This window comes from Pipistrellus kuhlii, unplaced genomic scaffold, assembly GCF_014108245.1.
Source record: "Pipistrellus kuhlii isolate mPipKuh1 unplaced genomic scaffold, mPipKuh1.p scaffold_m20_p_22, whole genome shotgun sequence".
Taxonomy (NCBI): Eukaryota; Metazoa; Chordata; class Mammalia; order Chiroptera; family Vespertilionidae; genus Pipistrellus; species Pipistrellus kuhlii.
Window position 1 is genome coordinate 12,502,118 of NW_023425521.1, and position 21,399 is coordinate 12,523,516.

Sequence of the window (21,399 nt, forward strand, 5' to 3'; positions counted from 1 at the left end):
GTTTTGCCCACCCATGGTTCTCGGACATAATCCCAGGGAGAGAAGCAGGCACCAGAGAAATATCCCAGTGAGGTATGAGAAAGGCCTGGCAAAAGGCAATTAAAGCATCCTCATTACCACACCAGTCTACTTCCACCTCAAAGGGAGAATAGGATTCCACCACCTACAGCTGATCAGGGCCATAGGAATCCCATTATTTTCCGCTGGCAGGGGAACAGCCTCCAGCCCTTAGGCCGTGCAATGAGAGGTTGATGCCGATAGTCCTACACACAGCTGCCAGTCTGCTGGCAGCACGAGGCCAGGCCAAGCAGTAGAAAATGTTCTGCCTACTGCTATGGAAATGACAAAGTGAAAGGTCTCAGGTTATATCTAAAGATGTTCTATGGCCAGGAACTTACCTGAACACCTTTTTTTTCTGAACTTTTACAATGAAAAAAAAAAAAAAAATTCTAGCTCATGGTTACTATGCACATGGCACTGTTCTAAGAGCTGACATAAAAACGTTCACAGCAGTCCTGTGCCCAGTCTACAACTCCTGTGAGGTCAGTTACTATTATCCCATCTTACAGATAAGGAAGTGAAGGTACAGCAATTGAAGAGACTTGTACAAGTCTAACAAGGGACAGAAGTGTTTTAAAACCACAGACTCGTTCCAAAATCTGCACAAGAATTGTCTTTGATCTGGTATCAGATCAGGGGCTAGGTTAGCACTTAAAAATAATAAGTTCCGCCAAAACCGGTTTGGCTCAGTGGTAGAGCTTCGGTCTGCGGACTGAAAGGTTCCGGGTTCAATTCCGCTCAAGGGCATGTACCTTGGTTGTGGGCACATCCCCAGTAGGGGGCGTGCAAGAGGCAGCCGATCGATGGTTCTCTCTCATCGATGTTTCTAACTCTCTATCCCTCTCTCTTCCTCTCTGTAAAAAATCAATAAAATATATTTAAAATAATAATAATAATAATAATAATAATAAGTTCCTAAGCACAGAACTTAAGCCTAATGATTTGGCAATACTACTACTGAGCTCTCCGAAGCAGGTTCTGAAGAGGCTGACATTTTTTGGGGAAAAAGGGACACATGTTTTCTAATAAAATGACTAGATATAGGAAATGGCTTGGAAGATACCAAGGAAATAAGTGAAATTTACCTACTTTGGAAAGGGTTGAAAACAGATTATGAAAGGAAGCAGCATTGGATCTTTTTTACTTAAGGATGTTCAGGTATCACCTTCCCACAAAAACCTGGGATTTTCTTTTGAAGTTTTCTGGGTGCTGCAAACCCTGTGTTTCCCAAGCCTCCTGTAATGCCAGAGTAGGACGCTGGTCTCTGAGGGAGAAGCTTTGGTTTAGAATCACAGGATGTGGGTGCCGTGCTGGACCTCAGAGGCCGCCCAGCCGGTCCCACAGACAAGGAGAAGCTCCGAGGAGAGGGAGGACTGCTCCCAGTTCCCCGCTAGCCAGCGGCAGCGCTGGGTTAACAAGGCCCTAGAACCTCACACTAACAATTCAGTTCTTCCACTCCAACTTGCTTTCAGCTCCTTCTGCAACATAGCGGAGGGAGAGGGTGCATAGGCATATCTGAACATGCAACAGGAAGAGAGACTCTCTGAGGCTGGGGTGCCTGGAATAGAAGGTTTTGTGGTAAAAGAATCTGGAGTGGGTGTCACACTGAGCGAACCTGCCTGCAGCCTCATTCCATCTCCTGCCAGCTGACACCATTTGGAAAGTCCTTTTCTTTTGCCCTGGAGTCCTCTGGGAAAGGACAGGTGCAAATAAGGTTCTCCCGGTCATGTTCTCCAGGAGGAAACCAGCAGCCAGAGGACGCCTAGAGGCAGGGAACGGAAACAGGAAGGAGGCTACCTGCTTTCCCGGTCGGCATACATCTCCATGTGCCGGGGGTTGATGGTGGGATCGATCACGACCCAGGAGCCGCCCCGAAGTTCGGCATGGGGAGGGATGTAGACCATCACAGGCTGCGAGCACTCCCGTAAGCCGTCCACGATGTAAGCACCAAATTTCAGCACTTGGTCGTACATATCTATGGAGAATGAGACACATTGGAAATTAAGAAACCATGTTTCCGACACTGATCACATCATTGCATCTAAAAAATGATATTTAAAAGCATGCTGTGCCTCCACGAGGCAGCCTCTGACAGGCCTGAGGTTCAAGCCCCCCAGGTCCTGTTTGGCTCCCAAGAAGACCAGAGATTGGTAGCTCCCCCTATAGTCCAAAGCACAGAGAAGGACATGGTCTTTCACAAGACTCAGTGTGCACGTCCATTCATATGCTCCCTGAGTTTCTGTTTTGGGTCTCACCACATTAATTCACACTTGCTCTACAAACATTAAGTATTTTTCATGTCAATATGTGATCTTTCTCCCTACATTTTCTAAAGAAAGGAACTATTCAAGCTCTTCTCAGGACACTTAGCATGATAAGCTCTTAATATGTGCAGCTGATGGAAAAGGAGCCTTCAAGCCGAAACCGATTTGGCTCAGTGGATAGAGCATCGGCCTGCGGACTGAAAGGTCGCAGGGCATGTACCTTGGTTGCGGGCACATCCCCAGTGGGAGGTGTGCAGGAGGCAGCTAATCGATGTTTCTCTCTCATCGATGTTTCTAATTCTCTATCCCTCTCCCTTCCTCTCTGTGAAAAATCAATTAAATATATTTTAAAAAAAAGAAAAGGAGCCTTCAAAAACTGCACCTTTTATCTCTGTGTCCAGAGTGTCCTGCCCAGTGCCTGGAACACAGTGCTCACCAAGTGCCTGCTGAATGAATGAGCATACACACACTTTGGAAAGAACGCAGTGAGAATGAAAAACGAATTCTTTAATGTTGCATGGTCAGGGTTTCAGTGAGAGGGGAAACATGTAAATGCATGTGTATTTATTGGAAATGTCCCAGAGACACATAAAAAGAGGAGCCACCTCTTCATTTTGCTAACGAGTACACTTTGTAATGTCCCCAAGGCCAAGAGCAGCCTAAGAAAAGACCTCTGGTACATAAATAAAGTGAGTCCTTGGAAAGTGGGATCCTTTATTTCCCAGTAATTTATGAACTTCTTCCCATTTCCTAGTTCACTGAAGTCTAAACATTGCTGAAGTTTGAGGTTTATGACTTCAGATGTTTAATGAGTACTTCAGTGGAACCACAATGGATCCTTTTTAAACACCAAATAACAGGTTCAACAGAGTTCAAACTTTCCTATCAAGGAGAGGATCTCAATTTGGAATAAATCAAATCTGGAAATCCAAAGCAAAGAAGCATTTTTCAGGAAGTTAAAAAAGAACCAAATAGAAATTGCTTTCAATATAGTAACTGGCAAATTAAACTGCCACCTTCTCCAAAGTAAAAATGGCTCCATATACAAACCCTCAGTGGGCAGAGTTCATTGCAAGGCATATGCCTCTCCAATGCCCCAACCTGACTGGACTCTAAAGATTTCAAATTCCAAAACTCCAGAAGTTTCCCCAGAAAAAAACTTCCTATTCTGTGAGGAAATGTGTATGATCATACTCTGTAAGTTTGATCAGAGCAAAGACATTTATTCCTTTGGGAGGAAAGCAAAGACAAAAAAATTTACTGCCAATTACACAACTGCTGTATGAAAGGCAGAGAATAAAAGACTTTAAGCATTTTACACTAATTCTATGGTTATGAAAATAATTGCTCAGTTCAAATTATTTTAACTAAATTAATTCTTTAGTGGATATTTCAACCAGTGCTACATAATAAAATAATTGTGTAATTAGCGATACATTTTTCAGTGCTGCCAAGAGGACAGTCTCAGAACAAGTAACAAAAAGGAGTGGCCCTCAACGGTATAACACACAGAGAAGAAATAAAAGGCATAAATAAAAAGCAAAACAACAGAAAAATAGCACAAAAAGATCATCCTATGTGCAAAAGAAAAAAGTAACTCAGAAATAAATGGAAAGTTTCTGACTTCTTTAATAGTTTTTTTTAAAGACACACCTACATCAAAATCTGTCTCTGTACTATCTATGATTAATAGACCCAGGTCGCCAAAAGAAAGGGGGGACTCTGAAGCGTACTTCCATGTAGTTAATTTTAAAAGTTGGCTTCATAGTATATGCAACTAGTTTGGGATGAAGTTGAGTATGTGTGCATTTTTTATTTCTGTGAAATGGACTGTGGTCTCTCTTTTTCATCATCATAGCTAGTTTAGTGAATACCAAGAAGCATGGGTTCATATATATTCACACATAAATTATTCAGTCATCAGAAAATCATCTCATTCTTATATCCAAGTTATAGGTGAGTAACCTTGGCTTAAATAAGTGGCAGAGATAAGACTTGATCCAAGATCGTTTGGGATCTAAAATCCACATTCTACTACCTCATTCTTACTGCAGAGAGGGCACGAGGCTGAGGTAGTCTGCTTTCCAGCATCTGACACGATGGTGAGTAAAACAGAAACCAGAAGAGACTTGAATAAATGATTCAATATTTCTAAATTTCGCCTGGATTCTTTGAATGGCCAGAAATTGTACTGACAATACCATCAGCTTGTACCAAACAATTATCTTCCAGGCCCCAAGACTGAGTAGAAAAGGGGCATCAAGGTTTATTATAGCTCACAAACTGGGGCCTGCAAACAATACCTCCATCTAACCTGGAATACCAACAGACCCGCAATCCAACCATCAAAATACCCAACAAGCAACAAAGGCTATGGAAACATAAATATAAACACACACACACACAAACTCTACGAACAAATCTCACACCGAGTCACGGCTGCCCCAAGCCAGACATTTTGAAAGGCAGGTTGAAGCACTTGGCAACAATCTGACACATACTTGTCTGAAACCCATTTTTACGAGAGCAAAGTCACTGCCAAGAACAGCAAGGGAGGGGCTCTCCCCAAGGGTTTAGGCTACACATCAGTTCAGGGAATTTTAAAGCTATGCATATGCTGACTGTCAATTCTTAGGCCATAAGAAATGCAACTGGGAACGGAAAATACTGATACGTTCCTCACTGGAGAGGCAGGAGCTTGGAGCTTTCTAAGCAAAGAACATCTGTGCGAACGGGATCACACGGCTCTTGCAATGTGTTCTCAGCACCCAGACACCAACCCTGCCAGGGCCCTCACTGTTTCACAGCATGGCTAACCGTGGCCACCACATGCACCAAACAAGGAAGCAGGGTGGCAGGTTGTTTCCGCAGTGCCCCACACTCTGCAAGTTAGAACCGATCATACTGACTTGGGGGAGATTATCTGTTAGAAGCTGAAGGTAAACATTAGGCATACATAAGCTATACACACACGCTGTCTCATGAGTTCATTATGGCTGGCTGACACTCTATTTCAACATCCAAGTAATCAGAGACTTTAACATAAGACTTTCATTCCAGTTAAAGTTTTCAATAAATGTTTTTTTATTGTTATTTATAACCTGTCCCAGGAAAAAATAATAAGTATAACATGAAAAGCCAACTGAGAGTGACCCTGTAGCACCAGCAGTGAGGCGGCTTAATATCACTGGGATTTGCATCCTATCAAGCTATTCATGCTGAGGCTGGGACCCTGGTGCTAATTTCTAGTAAATTTCACGCTTGATGTCTCCCTGTTGTGGGTCATTGCCGGTTCGTCTAAATAAACTGCTTCCAAATGGCTCTTCCATCTAAATATTCAGCCAGTTTTTATAATTTAATTTTGCATTATGCTGAATAGCCTTCCGGCCAGATAGAACTCATTGGAAAAAAAGCACCAATACCATCTTGCCATGCTTTTATTTATTTATTTATTTATATTTTTACTGCTTGAATTAGACCTCCTAGGCCGACTAGTAAAGAGTATCTCCCCCCTCCCCCCACTAATGTCAATTTTCAGCATAGCAAGAGCTGTCTCTAATCTTTTCCTACTCATTACACACAATTTTGGAGTCATTTTACCCACAGTGCAGTCGGCTCCTAGCTGTGTGTTTGTGTGCACTGAGGGATGGCATAATTGTTTATTTTCCCTCTCTGCATAATCCCCAGCCAGCATTGAAACCAAAACTGCAAACATCTCCCCAAGGGATATGGAATAACTCTCAGCCTAGGTCCCGTTACATGAGATAATATGTAGAAAACATGCTGACCTGTATGTAAATATGAAAGGCTATGTTCTTCCTCCCCTCTCCTACTTTCACACTGATCTCTATCTTCCCCAAAGCTTTTTTGTCTTAAGTAATGTGTAAATGGATGCAGCAGCACCGAAATTCAGAAAACAGAGCTGGCACTGGTCTACAGCAGCCCAGAAACTCATTTTTTACCAGAAGTAGGGGGGAGGGGGAAAAGGGGAATTATTGTTTAATGGGTACAGATTTTATGTTGAGGAGGATGAAAAAGTTGGGTATATACAGTGGTGATAGTTACCCAATATTGTGAATGTATTTAATGTTGCTCGATTGTACACTTACAAATTGTTAAAATTCTATATAATAAAAGCCTAATATGCTAAGTGTCCAACCATTCAACCAGTCACTATGATGCACACTGACCACTAGGGGGCAGACACTCCAATCAGTAGGTTAACTTGCTGCTGGGGTCCGGCCAATTGGGAGTGGGTGAGACAGGCCAGAAACGCCCTGGACGAATCCATGCACCAGACCAGTTTTGGCCTGATCCCCACATTGCCTGGGATCCCCACATTGCACTGGGCCTCTAGTTATAAAATATTATGTTATGTATATTTTATCACAATAAGGAACTGTAACTCATTTCTGAGCTCTTCTCACAATAACCAACTCCAAAGCAGAGGGGAGACAGGTGAACAATAACTTCCTCTGGAATATATATCCTCTATTCTAGGGATATGCTAGCAGATCAGGTCCAGTCCTAAGTTCTAAAAATCAGCCAACTGTGCTATACTGTGCTATATGAAGTCAGGCAGATCCCTGTTCCTTTCCCAAATCTGTCATTTTTAGCTAAATGATCTTGGCAAATGTACTTAACCTAAGTCTCAATTTATGTAAATTACAGATAATAATATAACCGACCCCTTAGAGGTGCTTGTGATTATGTAGGATAATGCATGTGAAATGATGAGCACAGTGGAAACTGTGAAATGGTGAAAAGAGCTCAATGAACCTTAATTGTTGTTGTTCTTACTGTTACAGGGCTAGCAGCCAATCTAGGTCTGGGACCAAATATGTAGCAGAATTGAAGCTTTTCCTACAAGAGGCACATGGCAAACTTATGATCTCTGAACTCGTTAAGACAAAATAGCCAGCCTGACTTACTCCTAAGTAATGTCAGGAAGAGTGGATGTGTAATGCCCCCTGCCCCTCAGAAGAGATGTAACTAAGAAGTAACAGCATTGCGTTCTCTCTTAAATCTTAATATAAGTCTTACAGCCAAAGAATTTTGGATCAAGTGAAATCTGATGCTCAATGAACCCCATTATGTAAATGAAAGGGGTTTCAGATCCCTTCCCCCCAAATATAGCATTGTCCTCTTTTGAATATGGTGGTTATTTTGTTTATACTTTATACATTGACTTTATCATTCTGCCAAAGACATTTTTCTTTATTCCTTAAAACAGTGTATGTTTCAGACTTGTTTTTGATTTGTCTGCAGTAGCTAGCATAATTCCTTGCATACAGGAACTCAATAAAAATGTGTAGGATTGACTTATTTAACCTATACTTTCCATGTCTCATGGTATATCCACTGAATTGTTATCTTGATTAAAAAAATTTTCACCTTGATAGTCTATAAAAGTATGCAAACTTTAATTTGCATTTATAGTCTAAGTCTCTCCTAAGAAAAGTATAAAATGTGGTAGTTTTCCAGCAAAAATGGGCAAAGGGGCACTTTCCAACTAGAATAACAAAAAACCGTCCTAGTTGTCTACATTTTGCCAGGAAAGCCTGGCCCATCCAGGGCTTTTCCTAGCCAAGCAAGGAAAAGCTGTTAGCATAAGGCTCGCGAATCTCTCTCCACACAGAGCCGGTAACCTACAGAAGGGTAACTTCCCGTTTCCTCCCTCAGATCTAGAGACACCCCTAGCCCAAGGCATTTCGGGTGTCCTTCTAATCACTCTACTTACTCCAGCAGTATCAATTCCTCCCTCCTTCTGTCCCCCTAACCCACCCTACTACCCTTCAGAACCCTGAGTCCTGTGACACTCCTCAGCACAAATCCTCGCCTGGAATGTTCTGGCCTTAGCATGGCCATGAGTCTCGGGCCACTGGAGAGAGAGCTCTGCTTCTCGAAGGGGCAGAGCGAGTTTCCCGGGGTGTTGCCTGAACTGCCTGCAGTGGTTCTGCGCACACAGGATGCTTAGTAAATGGGGACACTGGCTGCCTAGTCACTAAGCAGCCTTTAGAATAATCGTCTAATAGGCTGGAGCCCAGGCCCAGGGCGGCTGTTGGGTAGTAATAAAGCATATCACAAATTACCACTAAGAACAGCCGCTGGGTAGACTTTGTTCGTTTTCTTCTGGTAAAGGCTAATTTCCCATCAGTCTTGGTCATTGTAAAGTGTTAAAGAGTAACGTCAACAAAAAGTATGTCCAGAAAAGAGGGATCATATTTTTCCATGACCATCATTCACCTGTGAAAGCTAATCCATAACAGCAGTCCACCTAGATAGCACTAGCAGGTTGTTCTGGTATTTTGTGTGAAACTGTAAAACATTGGATTTTCCCATTCTGGGTACCACTCAGACGATATCTCAGAGGATGCACAATCCCCCAAAAGCCTAGGGTGATGGGCTCCCAGGACACTCATAGGCTCTGTCCAATATAAGCCCCCCCACACACCCACCCTCACTGCAGGATTCAGGGGAACCAGTGAGGCCCCCCAGCCCAGAGCCAGGCACTCACCCTTCATCCCGCCAGAGAAGCCTCTCCAGTTAGCAAAGACCATCAGAGGCAGCCCTTCACGGTTGAAGTCCTTGATAGCCTGATAGGTTTTATATGCAGAGTCTGGGAACCAAACCTGGCCAGCCTGCTGGATGATCTATTGGGGAAAATGAAAAGAGAAGACACATTAATAACACAATTTGAGGGGGAATCTGTCCAAGGTGAATAAGGTTTGAATTTTTGATTAAAAATTCAAAATCAAACTAAAAATACAAACAAACAAAAACCCCACCAGGGTTGTTCATCATAAAGATGGTCTTTGAAGTAGCAAAAAGATCCTGGATTTCCGACTTTGTTCAACAATCCTGTTTGATTGCTGATGACACCTCCTCTCTTTAGTCAAGAGAGAGAAACCTACTGACTGCTTCTAATGGAAGGACGCGCTCTCAGTACCCTTGCTTTCCCCGGCAACTTTAGACTCCACTCCTCAAAGTGGCCAGCTGCACAAAGGCTCCAAGTCCTTCACCTCTGTGCTTAGTGCAGCCTTTCCTTTTCTGTGGTTAATAAAGAGACACTTACTGTGGCCCTGCTGAATAGCCTCCTCCCCGATCTCCCCACGGCTCATTTTCTGGATCTTGTCAGAATGTGAAAATGCTATCCATTCTTTAAAAAGGACTGGCTGTGGTGTTCACAATTTGGCAGACTCCACTATAATTCTAGCAGCAGCTCTTCCCTGAGTGTGTTCAGAGAATCTGGCACCAAAGAGCCTTTGGCATTGTCATGGCTTCCTTTCTCTAAGACCACGTCCCCAACTATTTCCCAGCATCAGCAAGACAACTGCAAAGGCCTATTTAATTTTTCTAGCAGAATTTATCTTGCAGTACATTTAGTGTCGTCTTAAGAGCACAAGATGGTCTGAACTCATTCAGGGCTGCTGACGGCCCTTCCTTCTAAAACTGGTGGTTTGCAGTGCTCCCAGCACATCCACAGGCTCTGCAGGCGGGCAACACAGCTCCAAGCACAGGGTACACTGAACTCGGAGTGACCTACCTTGGCTTCAGAATCCAGGTTTGCAGGATCAGCTGGGACACTTAGTTCTACTGTTCGGGTTTCTACGGCAACTACTCCCACAGGTATTCCTCCTAGCCTGGTAAAAAATGAGACACATAGAGCATAATGTGAGTCAACATCTCAGCTAGTCATTTATTTCCCATCCCATCTCAAAACATTGGGGTGAAAACGAGTAATACAGAGAGTGAGGAGAAGTCAGACTTCTAGGAGTAAGAGACTCTGGATTTGGTGAATATGGTAAATTTTTGTAAATACGACTGAAAACTAACCCCAGAATCACTCCTATTCTCCACCACAGGATCAATTCAAACAGAGGGCTGCACTAGGGGAGCCCCTAGCACTCAGATCCAGCAGCCTAGCTTGTGTGCACACATGTGCATTCACACACATCCGTCTCGTGGTTGCCCAATGGAACTTCTCAGTTCACCATAAAGTATCCCTTTGATGAAAACGGAGGGAAATAGTCCAAAAGGTAGTAAGAAGCTGAAACTCTCACGAACTGTTTTTAAGAAATGATGGCATTGCTGAAACAGTGCTGTAGTTCCTATGGAGTACTAATAGTGTGGTTCCAGATAGGATCTGAGGGTAGGTCTCACCCTAGACATGTGGATGGGGAGTGTGTAGGTATGTGATGAGGATGAAGAAAAATGTGTCAAGTGCAGGCAGGTGGTTAAACAATTTAACTTTCTTCTTCATTAGAAAAAAGCAATGGGACAGAGAAAACTTTCTATAGTAATCTTGGTGAAACAAATGATCAGTATTGGAAGAATATATTTTAAAATTAAGCTATGTTAATGTTAAGAACTGCCCAGGAGCCGAAACCGATTTGGCTCAATGGATAGAGCGTCAGCCTGCGGACTGAAAGGGTTCGATTCCGGTCAAGCGCATATACCTTGGTTGCGGGCACATACCCAGTAGGAGGTGTGCAAGAGGCAGCTGATCGGTGATTCTTTCTCATGATGTTTCTAACTCTCTATCCCTCTCTCTTCCTCTCTGTGAAAAATCAATAAAATAAAAAAATAAAAAAATAAAAAGAACTGTCCAGGAGCTCAAAGCTACCACATCTATATTCCATGATATTCTCCCAACATGATCCTCATAAAGAAAGTAGAAATCGAGAAGGGGGGCAGGGAGTGAGAATAGAGATAGAGATTGCAAGGTACAGGGCGAGTCCTTACTCAGAAATGTAATTCAATCTTCACTCTCACAGCTGCATTCCTTGGGGTTGGGACGGGGATGGGTTATAGTCTCTCATTCCCCCACAGCATCTCCATGACAAACTTTTCCATGAAAGATGGTCTTTGGTTGTTACACTGGCTACTGGAAATGGATTCCTGTCATCACAAGAGGCCTGGCAGGGGCCTGAGGAGGGACCACCCACTCCCTTGTCACTTGCCTGCACTGAATCAGAATCAAAAAGCCCTCTAGACAACCAGACAATGAGCAGGAGGTACACAGGAGGGTTCAGAAATATTTCTGTTCACAATGATTAACAATCCAACTGGAAACTTGTAATTGCAAAAGCCACCCTAAATCGGTAACTTATAACTTATATATTAGGGCCCATGTGACCTAATAAAGAACATCTTTATCCGAGTATTACAGTTATTTATTGAACTTGAAAACAGCTCAGAACAACTTCTGTTTTCTATTATACTTCATATAAATTTTATCAGGCTAGCACATGAAGATGCTACATCTTGTTTTATAGTGTGTCCCTGGACAAGGTGCCATGGAATAATAAAAGACAATTTACAGCCAATAGCACACATATTCCAAACATACATACCAAAGATGAGTTTTGGCAGCACTTACAGTAACAATCCCAGAAGAATACATTTATATTTATTTCTCGAAATGCCATTGCTTTTGAAAGAAGCTAGCTCCATTTGTGTTTTATATACTTGTGAGCATGTGTATGTGTTTGGAGCAAGAAGCCCAGAACTCATCAGATGGAAAGAAAGGAAGAAGTCAGAGTGAGAGTCACAATTAACAATGGCAGAGCTAGCCAAAGCCACACTTGACTGATCTTGCTCTCAGACAATCCCTGTTCTTCCAATCATAAGTATAAAGCATTATTCTCTTGTTTCCCATGGGAGAATCTTAAAGGTTTTAACAAAGGTTTGGCTTTTGGAGGGTTAAAAATCTGTCAGGATTTTTACAGACAAGAAAACTGCAACAGAATAGGTGAGAGGAACATTTTCAGGAAAGATGGTCTGAATGTGGGCAAACTGAGAGGTCCTGGGTAGAAGGACTCTCTCTGTCTCTGTCTCTCTGTCTCTCTGTCTCTCTGTCTCTCTCTCTCTCTCACCCCCAGAGGGAGATTTACCAGGCACAAAGAATTCTCACTGGGACCCAGAGGCCTGGGGTCAGGTGGAGGAAGACCCGAGATGTGGTGAGAGGAAAACGGGAGCCAGTCCCTGGGGTTCGTCAGGACCGACTCCTGGCCTGCCTCTTATTCTTGCCACAGAGGAAGATCCTGCCTGCGGGATTTGCCATCTGATGGCTCCTTGTCACGGATAGCACGAGCCGCAATGACCTGCTATATTGAGAGAACCACAAAGCCTAGAATTATTTTCAAGGCTAGAATCTAAATCTCAACCCAATGTGGCATGTTTGAGAGTCTTGAGCAGGTGCCACTTTTCACCAAGATAAGAAAAACTGATTGCCCCCGAGAGGAAGGTGAGCTCCAGATGTGGGTCCCGAGGGCAGCATGTCTCTGCAGTGCAGAACGAGATTAAGATCAGCCTTGGCGAGCGCTACAGATTATTTCATGCGGAGCTTGCTGTTGAGTGAAGCACTTCTTAGAATGGGTATTAAAACCTAATAGAAACTTAAAGTTCCCACTTGAAAAATATAGGTATCCCAGCTTATTTGACTCACTCCAGTTTCAGGTAAACTCCTTTTGTGGGGGGTAATTCAAATATGACGATAAACCAATATAGTGCCACTAACTTGTTACTTAAATAAGCTCGATGACATGAAGGAACTTCTTTCAAGTTACATAGAGAAGTAGGTGAGACCGAGTTACTTGTCACCTACTTCTGAAAGAAAATGGTCTTTGGGAAGGGGGCGGTCATGGGTGGGCTGTGGCTATCTACAGCCCCTAAACAGCATTTCTCTCAGCATTGTAACGAGGAAATACTGTCGAAACTAGACTTTAGATCAAACGCGTCACTGGAGACACACACTGAATGACTGCTGGGAACCGGTCTTCCGGTTACACTGCCTCTGGAATGCCCACGATCCAATATTCTTAGAAAGTTCAGACACAGAGAGCATTATTGGTGAGAACCTGTTTCCTTTCTTGTTTCCAGTTGGGAGGTGAGTTTCCAGAACAAAGGAGCTCTTACCTGGCTCTGCCAACCACCACGGTCTGTGCCCACGGCTGCAAAATCTCTGAGAAAGACCCACAGTCAAAAAACCCGCTCAACCACTGGCCTTTCTGAGCTACGGAGGACAAGAAAGAAAATAAATCAATTCACTGGAAATGCACTGGAATTAGCAAACTTAACGTTGGATTTGGGGGAGTATTTGGGGCGTTTGTTGTGTTTTTAACCGTATTATAATAGATGGAAGCATTAGGCAGCTAAATATGCATCTGACTTCAGACATCATCTCCTAGTTCATTTGCTAGACTGCATAAATAGATTCATTTATCAGCAAAAGCATCATTTATTGTTAAACGATGGGGCTCAGCTAGCAGAGAGAGTTTGCATTGCTTTTAAATAAATAACTTGGCTTTTTTCAAAACATCACAAACATTTGTCAAAAGGCAGCCAAGTCGTTAAAGATGTTTTCAAAATGTCTATTTCTATTTTAAAGCTTAGCTTACAATTTTGTTTGATTTCAATGATTTTCCTTTAATGGAAAGCTGAAGACCACCAAATGGTATTAATGTTCAAATGAGGACCCAAATTTGGGGTTAAAGAAAAGGGACTCGACTTTTCTGCTACAAAAGCAACAAAATATGCCTCCTCTTTATTTACAGCTGACTAAGTATAATCTCTCCACAAGAAAGGGCTATGCCTACATATAGACAGATAGCAAAAATATAATGGTTAAGATGCATATACTTAATGTCATCAACCTCCCTTGCAAATAGCATTTCCTTTACTGGCAGCACACTTAACTTTCAACACTTTAGTTTAAGAAAAAAAAATAAAAATAAAATAACAACAACATTAAAAAAAATACCCTTTTGTCCCAAAGGTATCTGTGTTTGACCAGGGCCCCATAAAAGCTTCTGCAAATAATGGTTTCCTAGCGTGCCCTCTCAGCTCATGGCTTCTCACTGATTCTTCTAATTTGAACATGGCCCTCCGCCCCCTAAAAACCCAAGTCCAAAACCAATTAAAAGTGGAGATCCGAGCAAGCTAACCTCTGCTGACTTAAACAGGATGGAGAGTGTTTTATCAAGACTAAACTTGTAATTATTGTGTTCTACATTCCTTGCCTCTATGGCCCCAGTGTAAAATGTGATCATCCATTTCAAAATTATCTCTCTATCGTGAGCCCAAAGCCGATCGTTTAGATTCTGGTCTCGTGTTGGGCGTCAGTTTGAAGAATATCACAGCACTATCTCCTCTAATAAATGACTTTAACTTTTCACCTAGAAGATATCTGCTTTAACTTATCACAGGGAATCATCTGCTTTCTTTAACGTTTCCACTAAATTAAAATCTGAAGTCACTCGATTTGGGAGCCAGTGTTAGCTGCACACAGACAGCAGGATGAATTACTAGGGAGTCCATGAAAAAATATTATCCAAAACCCAGAAAACTTAGTCTATCACAAATTCCATTTTATTCTGTAGATCTCATTAATAATGGCCAAGATTATGCCCCACTCTCCTCACCACACACGCCTCGCACCTGTTCACCCCATGAAAGAGAGCACAATTTTTGATGACGGTTCTAAACCAAATTTCTGAATGCATCAGGATATTGTAATTTTAACTTCATCTGCTTGGGTCATTTTATGACTCATACTTCAATAATAATAATTTAGAATTACAAAATTCATTTCAAAATGTAAATGTTTTCTTTTTAAAAAACCTTCCTGCCTTATATATCAAGTGGGGGCTGTGGCTATTATGGGGGGGGGGGGGGAGGCTTTACTGCCCTCAGCGAGCAGGTCATGTTCAGTTCAAACACAGAACTTAGAAGCCAGCTCCCATGGCTCCCCGTGATTCCTAGGGGAACATTCACTGAATCTTGTTCTGAATTTTCTCAGAAAAGTCCTGGATTTTATCTCAGTTTCATAGTGCTTACCATAAAAATGGTATAAAAAACGAGAGGTAGAGAAACTACAATGGTAGTTTTTCTGGCTACATAAGAAAAACTATTTAGTCTGATTAAGATCAATAAGAAAAGGTACTGAAGACAACAGGTAAATTTTTAAATTAAAATCAAACTTCCTTTGGTGATTTTTCTACACTATCTATAATTAGGCTTCAGATTTAGTCCCAGCCCCTAAGTAATCACTGTGTGACCCTGGGCAAATCATTTAACTTCTCTGAGCTCCTAAAAAACGATGATCTCTTTGTAGCTGTAAGAGGCAGCTAGCCCAAATAAGATTACGTATATAAAGTGCTTGATTACCCCACCTGGCTTAGAGTGGGTGCCCACAAAGGTTGATTAAGTCTTCCTTATGAAGACCTCTTTCCCTTTCAACTAAATCACAATAACTCAAATTTAATTATCCCTTTAAGTACAGCCTTTCTTTGCCATAGTTGCAATGAACATACAAAAAAGAACAAACACTTTCGTAAACACTTGAAACAATAGATTCTAAGTGGAGCAGGGGGACTTGGGGCTTCACAGAAGAACTTCCTAATGAGTGTGGTTTGTGAAACAGCCAAATGGACTGACAAAAGAAAACACACATTTGCCTTGCATGGAGTTACCTTTGTTTGTTTCTTCCTTTGTTTCTGTTCGGAAAGTTTGGGAAGATAAAATCGGCGTCAAGACAGGCGGCCATATTAGATAAACATGGACGAAGAGCTTGTTTTTGTTCTATATATTGGTAAAATTAAAAGTTCTGGACAATCTCTTCATGAATTAATGATCTTACATTAATAACTACAGCAAGTGCCAACACTATTACCAACATCGTAAGACACGAAGGGTGCATGCCGGTGGGCTCAGCAGTAGCTCACTGAGAAAGGTGTAGTCACACTTGACAAGGAGGGGCCCCAAAGTCTTTTTAACTCCGATCTGGTTAATCTGTTTATAGAAACTAAATGGCCAAAGATTCTGGTCCTGTAGTTCTATGACTTTATAGCTTATATTTAACTGTTTGAGCCATCTTTAACAGCAGAAGAAACAGAAGAAATGTTATTAGCGATTACACTGCTTATGACTCAATGGCTGATTTGCAAATCTCATCTCATTTTTCATTTGTTCTTAAAGAATTTTCCACCTTTTTCTTCAGATTTTTTTTTTTTTTTTTTTTTTTTTTTACTTCCACGTCTTTGTCTTGTGCTATTGTGCAGAGACTGGTCTGTGGTTGAGAAGAAAAACCCTAAAGCTGGAGGGCCAGGGACTACAGAATCCTTAATGATATACATACTTGGGTGAGGACGGCCTGCCAGCATCCATCGAGGATCATATGGGGCCTTTGTGGGGACAAACTCGATGATTCTATCTATAGGATCCTTGGAGTTCAGGATAGGAACAGAACTGGTCACGCTCTGAAAGGAGATTGGGAGGGAAAGAGGCAGCAGTCAGTAAACGTCAATCCTACACTCCAGCGTGGCAACAGTCATTACAAAGTCAACAGGGCCCTCATGCGGAGTTACCCCCATGAGCCCCGTCACCAGCTAGAAGCATTCCAAGGCATGCCAGGCCCCGAGGAGCAGGTGCAGGTCTCAAGTCCATGTGGACTCTGGCCCAAAGTGGTGCCTTCTGACTGCTTCAGTGTGCCCAGGCTTTCTGGGAAGCTTTCCAGGGGATTTAGCCCCAGCTCCTAAGTAAGAGCTGTGTGACCCTGGGCAAATCATTTAACTTAATATGATATTTTTTCCATTGACTTTTTAGAGCATGGAAGGGAGGGGTGGGGTAAAGATAGACAGATAGAGAACAACAATGCGAGAGAGTCACATCAATTGGCTGCCTCCCACACCCATCCTAACTGGGGCTGGGCATCAAACCTGCAACCCAGGTACATGCCCTTGACTGGGAATTGAACCCATGGCCCTTTGGTGCACGGGCTGATGCTCCAACCATTTGGCAATACTGGCCAGGGCCCAAAGGCATTTTAAGGTAGAAGGCAAAAGAAGGCTCTAAGAAAAAAAGGAGTCCACAGCTTTCCGAGGAACATTTCATAAAAGATTCCTGCAGGATGAGGAGAGCTCAAGTGCAGAGGCAGCAGCTGTGGCGAGAAGGCCGGGTTCTGCAGGCTCACCTTAGGCATGTACGACAGCCAGTGCAGGACAGTGAAGACCCCCTCAAAGTCATCACAAACGGTGCTGTGGGTCACCCCATTGTTGTGCATGATCTGGATGCCTCCGAGCTGGTTATTGGAGGTATATACTTCCCGCCCGAGGACCTAGAGCAAAAGAAAAGACATTGGTCTTGACAGAAATAAAAGCCAATTCTATTTTGCAATTCTCATTAAAAAGGGTTCTTTTTTCCCTAAGACAGAGATTCCAGCTTCCGTGGTTTGTTTGAAGGGACTTTCTGGACCTTTGTCCTAATAAGAAATCTCAGAAAACAAAAAAGAATTAAAAAAAAAAAAAAAAAAAAAAAAAAAAAAAAAAAAAGAGCAAGCCTCTCCCTCTCTTTCTCCTAACTGCCAAAGATATGCATGGCATACTTCACACTGAGCTGAAACCACAGCGGTGGGCGAGGCTGGGACCCTGAGACAGCGCTACCTCAGCACCTGCAGGCTGCGGAGTTACTGTGCACGTACACAAAACAGGCAATGTGCACGTCTTCTGACAATCGTCAGTCACAAGTCTTAGTTAAAGAAATGCTGTGAGGTTTAGATCCCCCCAAATCCCCCCCCCTTTTTTTTAAAGGATTACTTTCCCCCTTGTATTTGATTTTTAAAGCTGATCTCGATACATAAGCCCTAAGGCTGGCAAAATCCCGAAGCGTCTCATGATACAGACATGAACCCTCGAGTCTATAGTCCTTTGTGTGCTGGGTGCAGGGCAGTGATTTATACCCAAGCCCGCCTCTCTCCCTCTGCCCTTCCCTCCCAAGGTTCCCGGGAAGTTGAAGCTTTAAACTGGGGGGGTATCCCTAGAGTTTAACCCTTGTGAGGTAGACGGCAGGCACTTGCAATTGGAAACCACAAAGTTTCCGTTAAAGAAGAAAAGAGGAAGAAAAAAAAAATTTCTTGAACTTGGAAATTGTAGGGTTTCTTTTCCTCCTGAAGATTGGTTAGTAATTTCTTTCAGGGAGGGAGGTTTTCTGACCCAGCAGATGGAAGCGGGGCAGCCCGATCACTGGCTATTGCTACTGCTGAGTGTTAGTAATTGCCCGTCATCTAGGGCAGCCCTGGAGAGCCCTAAACAGTTGTGGAGTGCTTACTGTATTTTACTTCTTCTTTTCCCTCTCCTCTCCTCCTTTAGAAAATAACCACAACACAACAGTTCTTCCTTACTAACTTTTATTCATTTCCAGCCTCTGGGGAGAAACTAATAAATGAAAGACCAGCAGGTTCCATATATGCCTGCTGCCCCTTCTGGTTGGGAGCTCCGAGAGGTTCCCCCGCCTGCTGGGCCAGCCCGCACATTAAGATCTTCCAAAGGCTGAGGAAGTTAGTGACCAAGTAATCACCTCAGTGTGACCCTGCTGGCCTTGGTTCCATTTAACTTCAGCAAGGAAGGGCGGAAGAGACTCTCCACAAAAGCATTTGGAAAGCAAAAAATTGCTCTCAGATCGCTGCTTCCCTTGATAAGGAAGTGCCGAGAACAAGCCTTTGCAGGCAGCCCTGAGCTGAGCACCATGCCGGCAGCTCCTTTGAAGGAGCCCGGGAGCAGCCGAGGCCGCATCTGACCACGGGCTCCCATCCTCCTCTCAGCCCGTCTTTAATCTCAGCCCAGGCCGGCAGCTCTTTTCTCATTCTCCTGCTGTCTCTTTCCATTTGCCCTCTCTCTGACTGATACACTGATCTCTCGGTCACTCGGCTTTCTGCTCCACTGAGTCCATATTACTAATAACACCTCCGCCACGGCCAGTTTACCTCATGAAGGCAGGAGCACATCATTACAAAATAAACTCATAACTTTGACATTCTAGCAAATACACGCCGTTTGTTATTTTTATGGCTTTAGTCTTTCTAACAGGCAGAGGGCATTACATACCTGTTTCATTTATATCTTTAAATGTGTACACATATGCACACATGTATCAGGAAATAAAACAGGACAAAAAAAACGAAACCAAAACAAATATCCAAAGCAGGGGATGGAAGGGGGACCCCGGTGGAAGCAGAAACCCTGTCACTCAGGAAGGCCGTGCTCCGATCGGGCTCTGGTTTTATGGACGTCATAAACCTGATGGCCCACAACTGGTCCTTCTGGGACAGACCGCCTCTCTGCCACAAGCCATTCGGCATGATCAGCAGTATTTTTAATTATTAAAATAAAGCTGAAAAGGGGGGAAAGAAATAAAAAGGAGACCGTGCTGACTGTGAATACCTGGCATTCACAATCTCTGTTAGGAGCCAAGAACTTGCTGCCTAAGAGAGAGAGCTTAACCATTTTGTACTGAGAATTGCTATTTTCTTTTCTATAAAACACTGCCTCCAGTGCTTGATAATCTCCAGCCACTTAGAATCCCTCCAAAATCAGTAATGGGCCGACGAAGAACGCGCAGAGACCAGAGCACACCAAGAGCAGCACAGCTGATCAAACACACCTTCCTCACACGTCCTGGCCCCACCTTCCAAAGAAACAGAGCGTCCGTAACGGGGCACTCCCAGAGGCTCTGACACTTGCCCATTCCGCCCCATATTCTCACAAACTAATGGAGACAAACTGGGAAGGAGCAATTTAATAACTTCACATGTCTTCCCTTCACTCAGGTTCTGATGCTTTGTTCCGAAAAGGCAGCAGTATTTCTACACTTCCTCTCCTCTGGATTCAGAAAGAAAACTAATTGGAGCCAACCACAACCAAGAACATTATTTCTGGGCTAAACAAATGTTTGCCATGTGAGAAGATTCATTTAATTTTGCAATTGAAGAGAAAGAGAACAGGGTAGACAGAGTATCGGGATGGCTCTCTCTGACCAGCCTTACCTTAGGAGGTCGGGGGTGGGGAGGGGAAGGACACAGAAATGAAATCTGCTTCACTAACCACAAGCAAACGCTAGCAATCAGAGCTACTTAACAGTCGGTGAAGACAGCGCCGTCCCCTCCAGTTCATCTTCAATGACCGTATGTTTGGAGCACGCACCAGTAGAAGGAGGGCACACACAATAGCTCCTGATTTATGGGGGTCATTGCTGACTCAAGTGCTTTTAATGATTTTAGGATACTTCAGAACAAAAGCTCCAACCAAAGACGCAGAATCTGGGCTAGGACAAAACCCATTCTGCCTAACTCAGAAACGATCGTGCTGGAGCAGTTACGCACACCCTGGTCCGCATTGAGGGAGACAAAGGAAGGAGCCCACATAAGACAGAACCACTCGTTTATTCCTCAATATGTTGCCCTACCAACCTTCTACAGAGAAATAGGAGGTAAACAACTCCCATCACCATAATATCTTCATGAAGAAGATGCATTTCATTCATTAGTTTTTTTTCCAACTTTGACATATGCATTTCTATGTAAGTTGCTGCTATGTTTCATTCCCCAGATTATTTCTCTCACATTTTTCTACTGTATGACAAACTTTTAATTTATCTGCCCAACAAGCATCACTAACCATTTAAACACAGGAGCCATTCAAACAGAGGTGACTCTCCTGAGGCCCCACCTTACTGCTCCCCGGGTCTAAAGTGGAGAAGCAGTACCATGAAATGTTAAAAGCAGGCACCATCTGAAGAGAGCCCACACCAGCAGAACTGAATAAGGGCCGAGTCTGAGGGGAAAGAGGATCTTCATCCACTCTCTACGTAAACTTAAGCCTCACCCAGCATTCATTAATTGGGGCTGGCAGACCTGAGAATTAAGGGCACAGCATAAAAGTGAGGGATGAGCAGAGGCACAATTGTTAAAGGCCCCACCAAAGATGCCACGAAGCCTTTAGAAATTCTGAGGTACACAGGAAGTGCAAATGAATGCAGTCATACACGCATGCTAGGCCTCCGCAGCCCCTGCTGCTTATCTAGAGACGCTGCAAACAGCTCGGGTTTACCTTAACTGACAGGCAACGGAAACAGTCTAATATACCGCCTGCTCTCTCCCTTAAATTCTTTTTGGAGACCGAGATAAACACGTCCTTCCTTTCCCGGTTGCCCGCCTCCTGACTGAAGTGGCAGAGCATTGTGAAGCTCTGTGCAAATGAAATCACTATGTGATGCTGAATGAGTGTAGTATTTACTTATC

The 21,399-nt window shown here is 43.3% G+C and overlaps 1 protein-coding gene across 12 annotated transcripts in view; it reads right to left on the reverse strand.

Moving 5' to 3' along the window:
• ACACA (acetyl-CoA carboxylase alpha) overlaps positions 1–21,399 on the reverse strand; it is a 248,575-nt gene that overhangs the window by 20,759 nt on the left and 206,417 nt on the right. For all 12 annotated transcript variants that reach the window (XM_036451660.2, XM_045586414.1, XM_045586415.1 and 9 more), the window contains 6 exons: positions 17,299–17,442; positions 16,465–16,585; positions 13,245–13,341; positions 9,871–9,967; positions 8,842–8,977; positions 1,858–2,035 (listed from right to left, as the gene is read on the reverse strand). In XM_036451660.2, the coding sequence (XP_036307553.1) occupies positions 1,858–2,035; positions 8,842–8,977; positions 9,871–9,967; positions 13,245–13,341; positions 16,465–16,585; positions 17,299–17,442 (773 nt within the window). The remainder of the gene's footprint in view (positions 1–1,857; positions 2,036–8,841; positions 8,978–9,870; positions 9,968–13,244; positions 13,342–16,464; positions 16,586–17,298; positions 17,443–21,399) is intronic.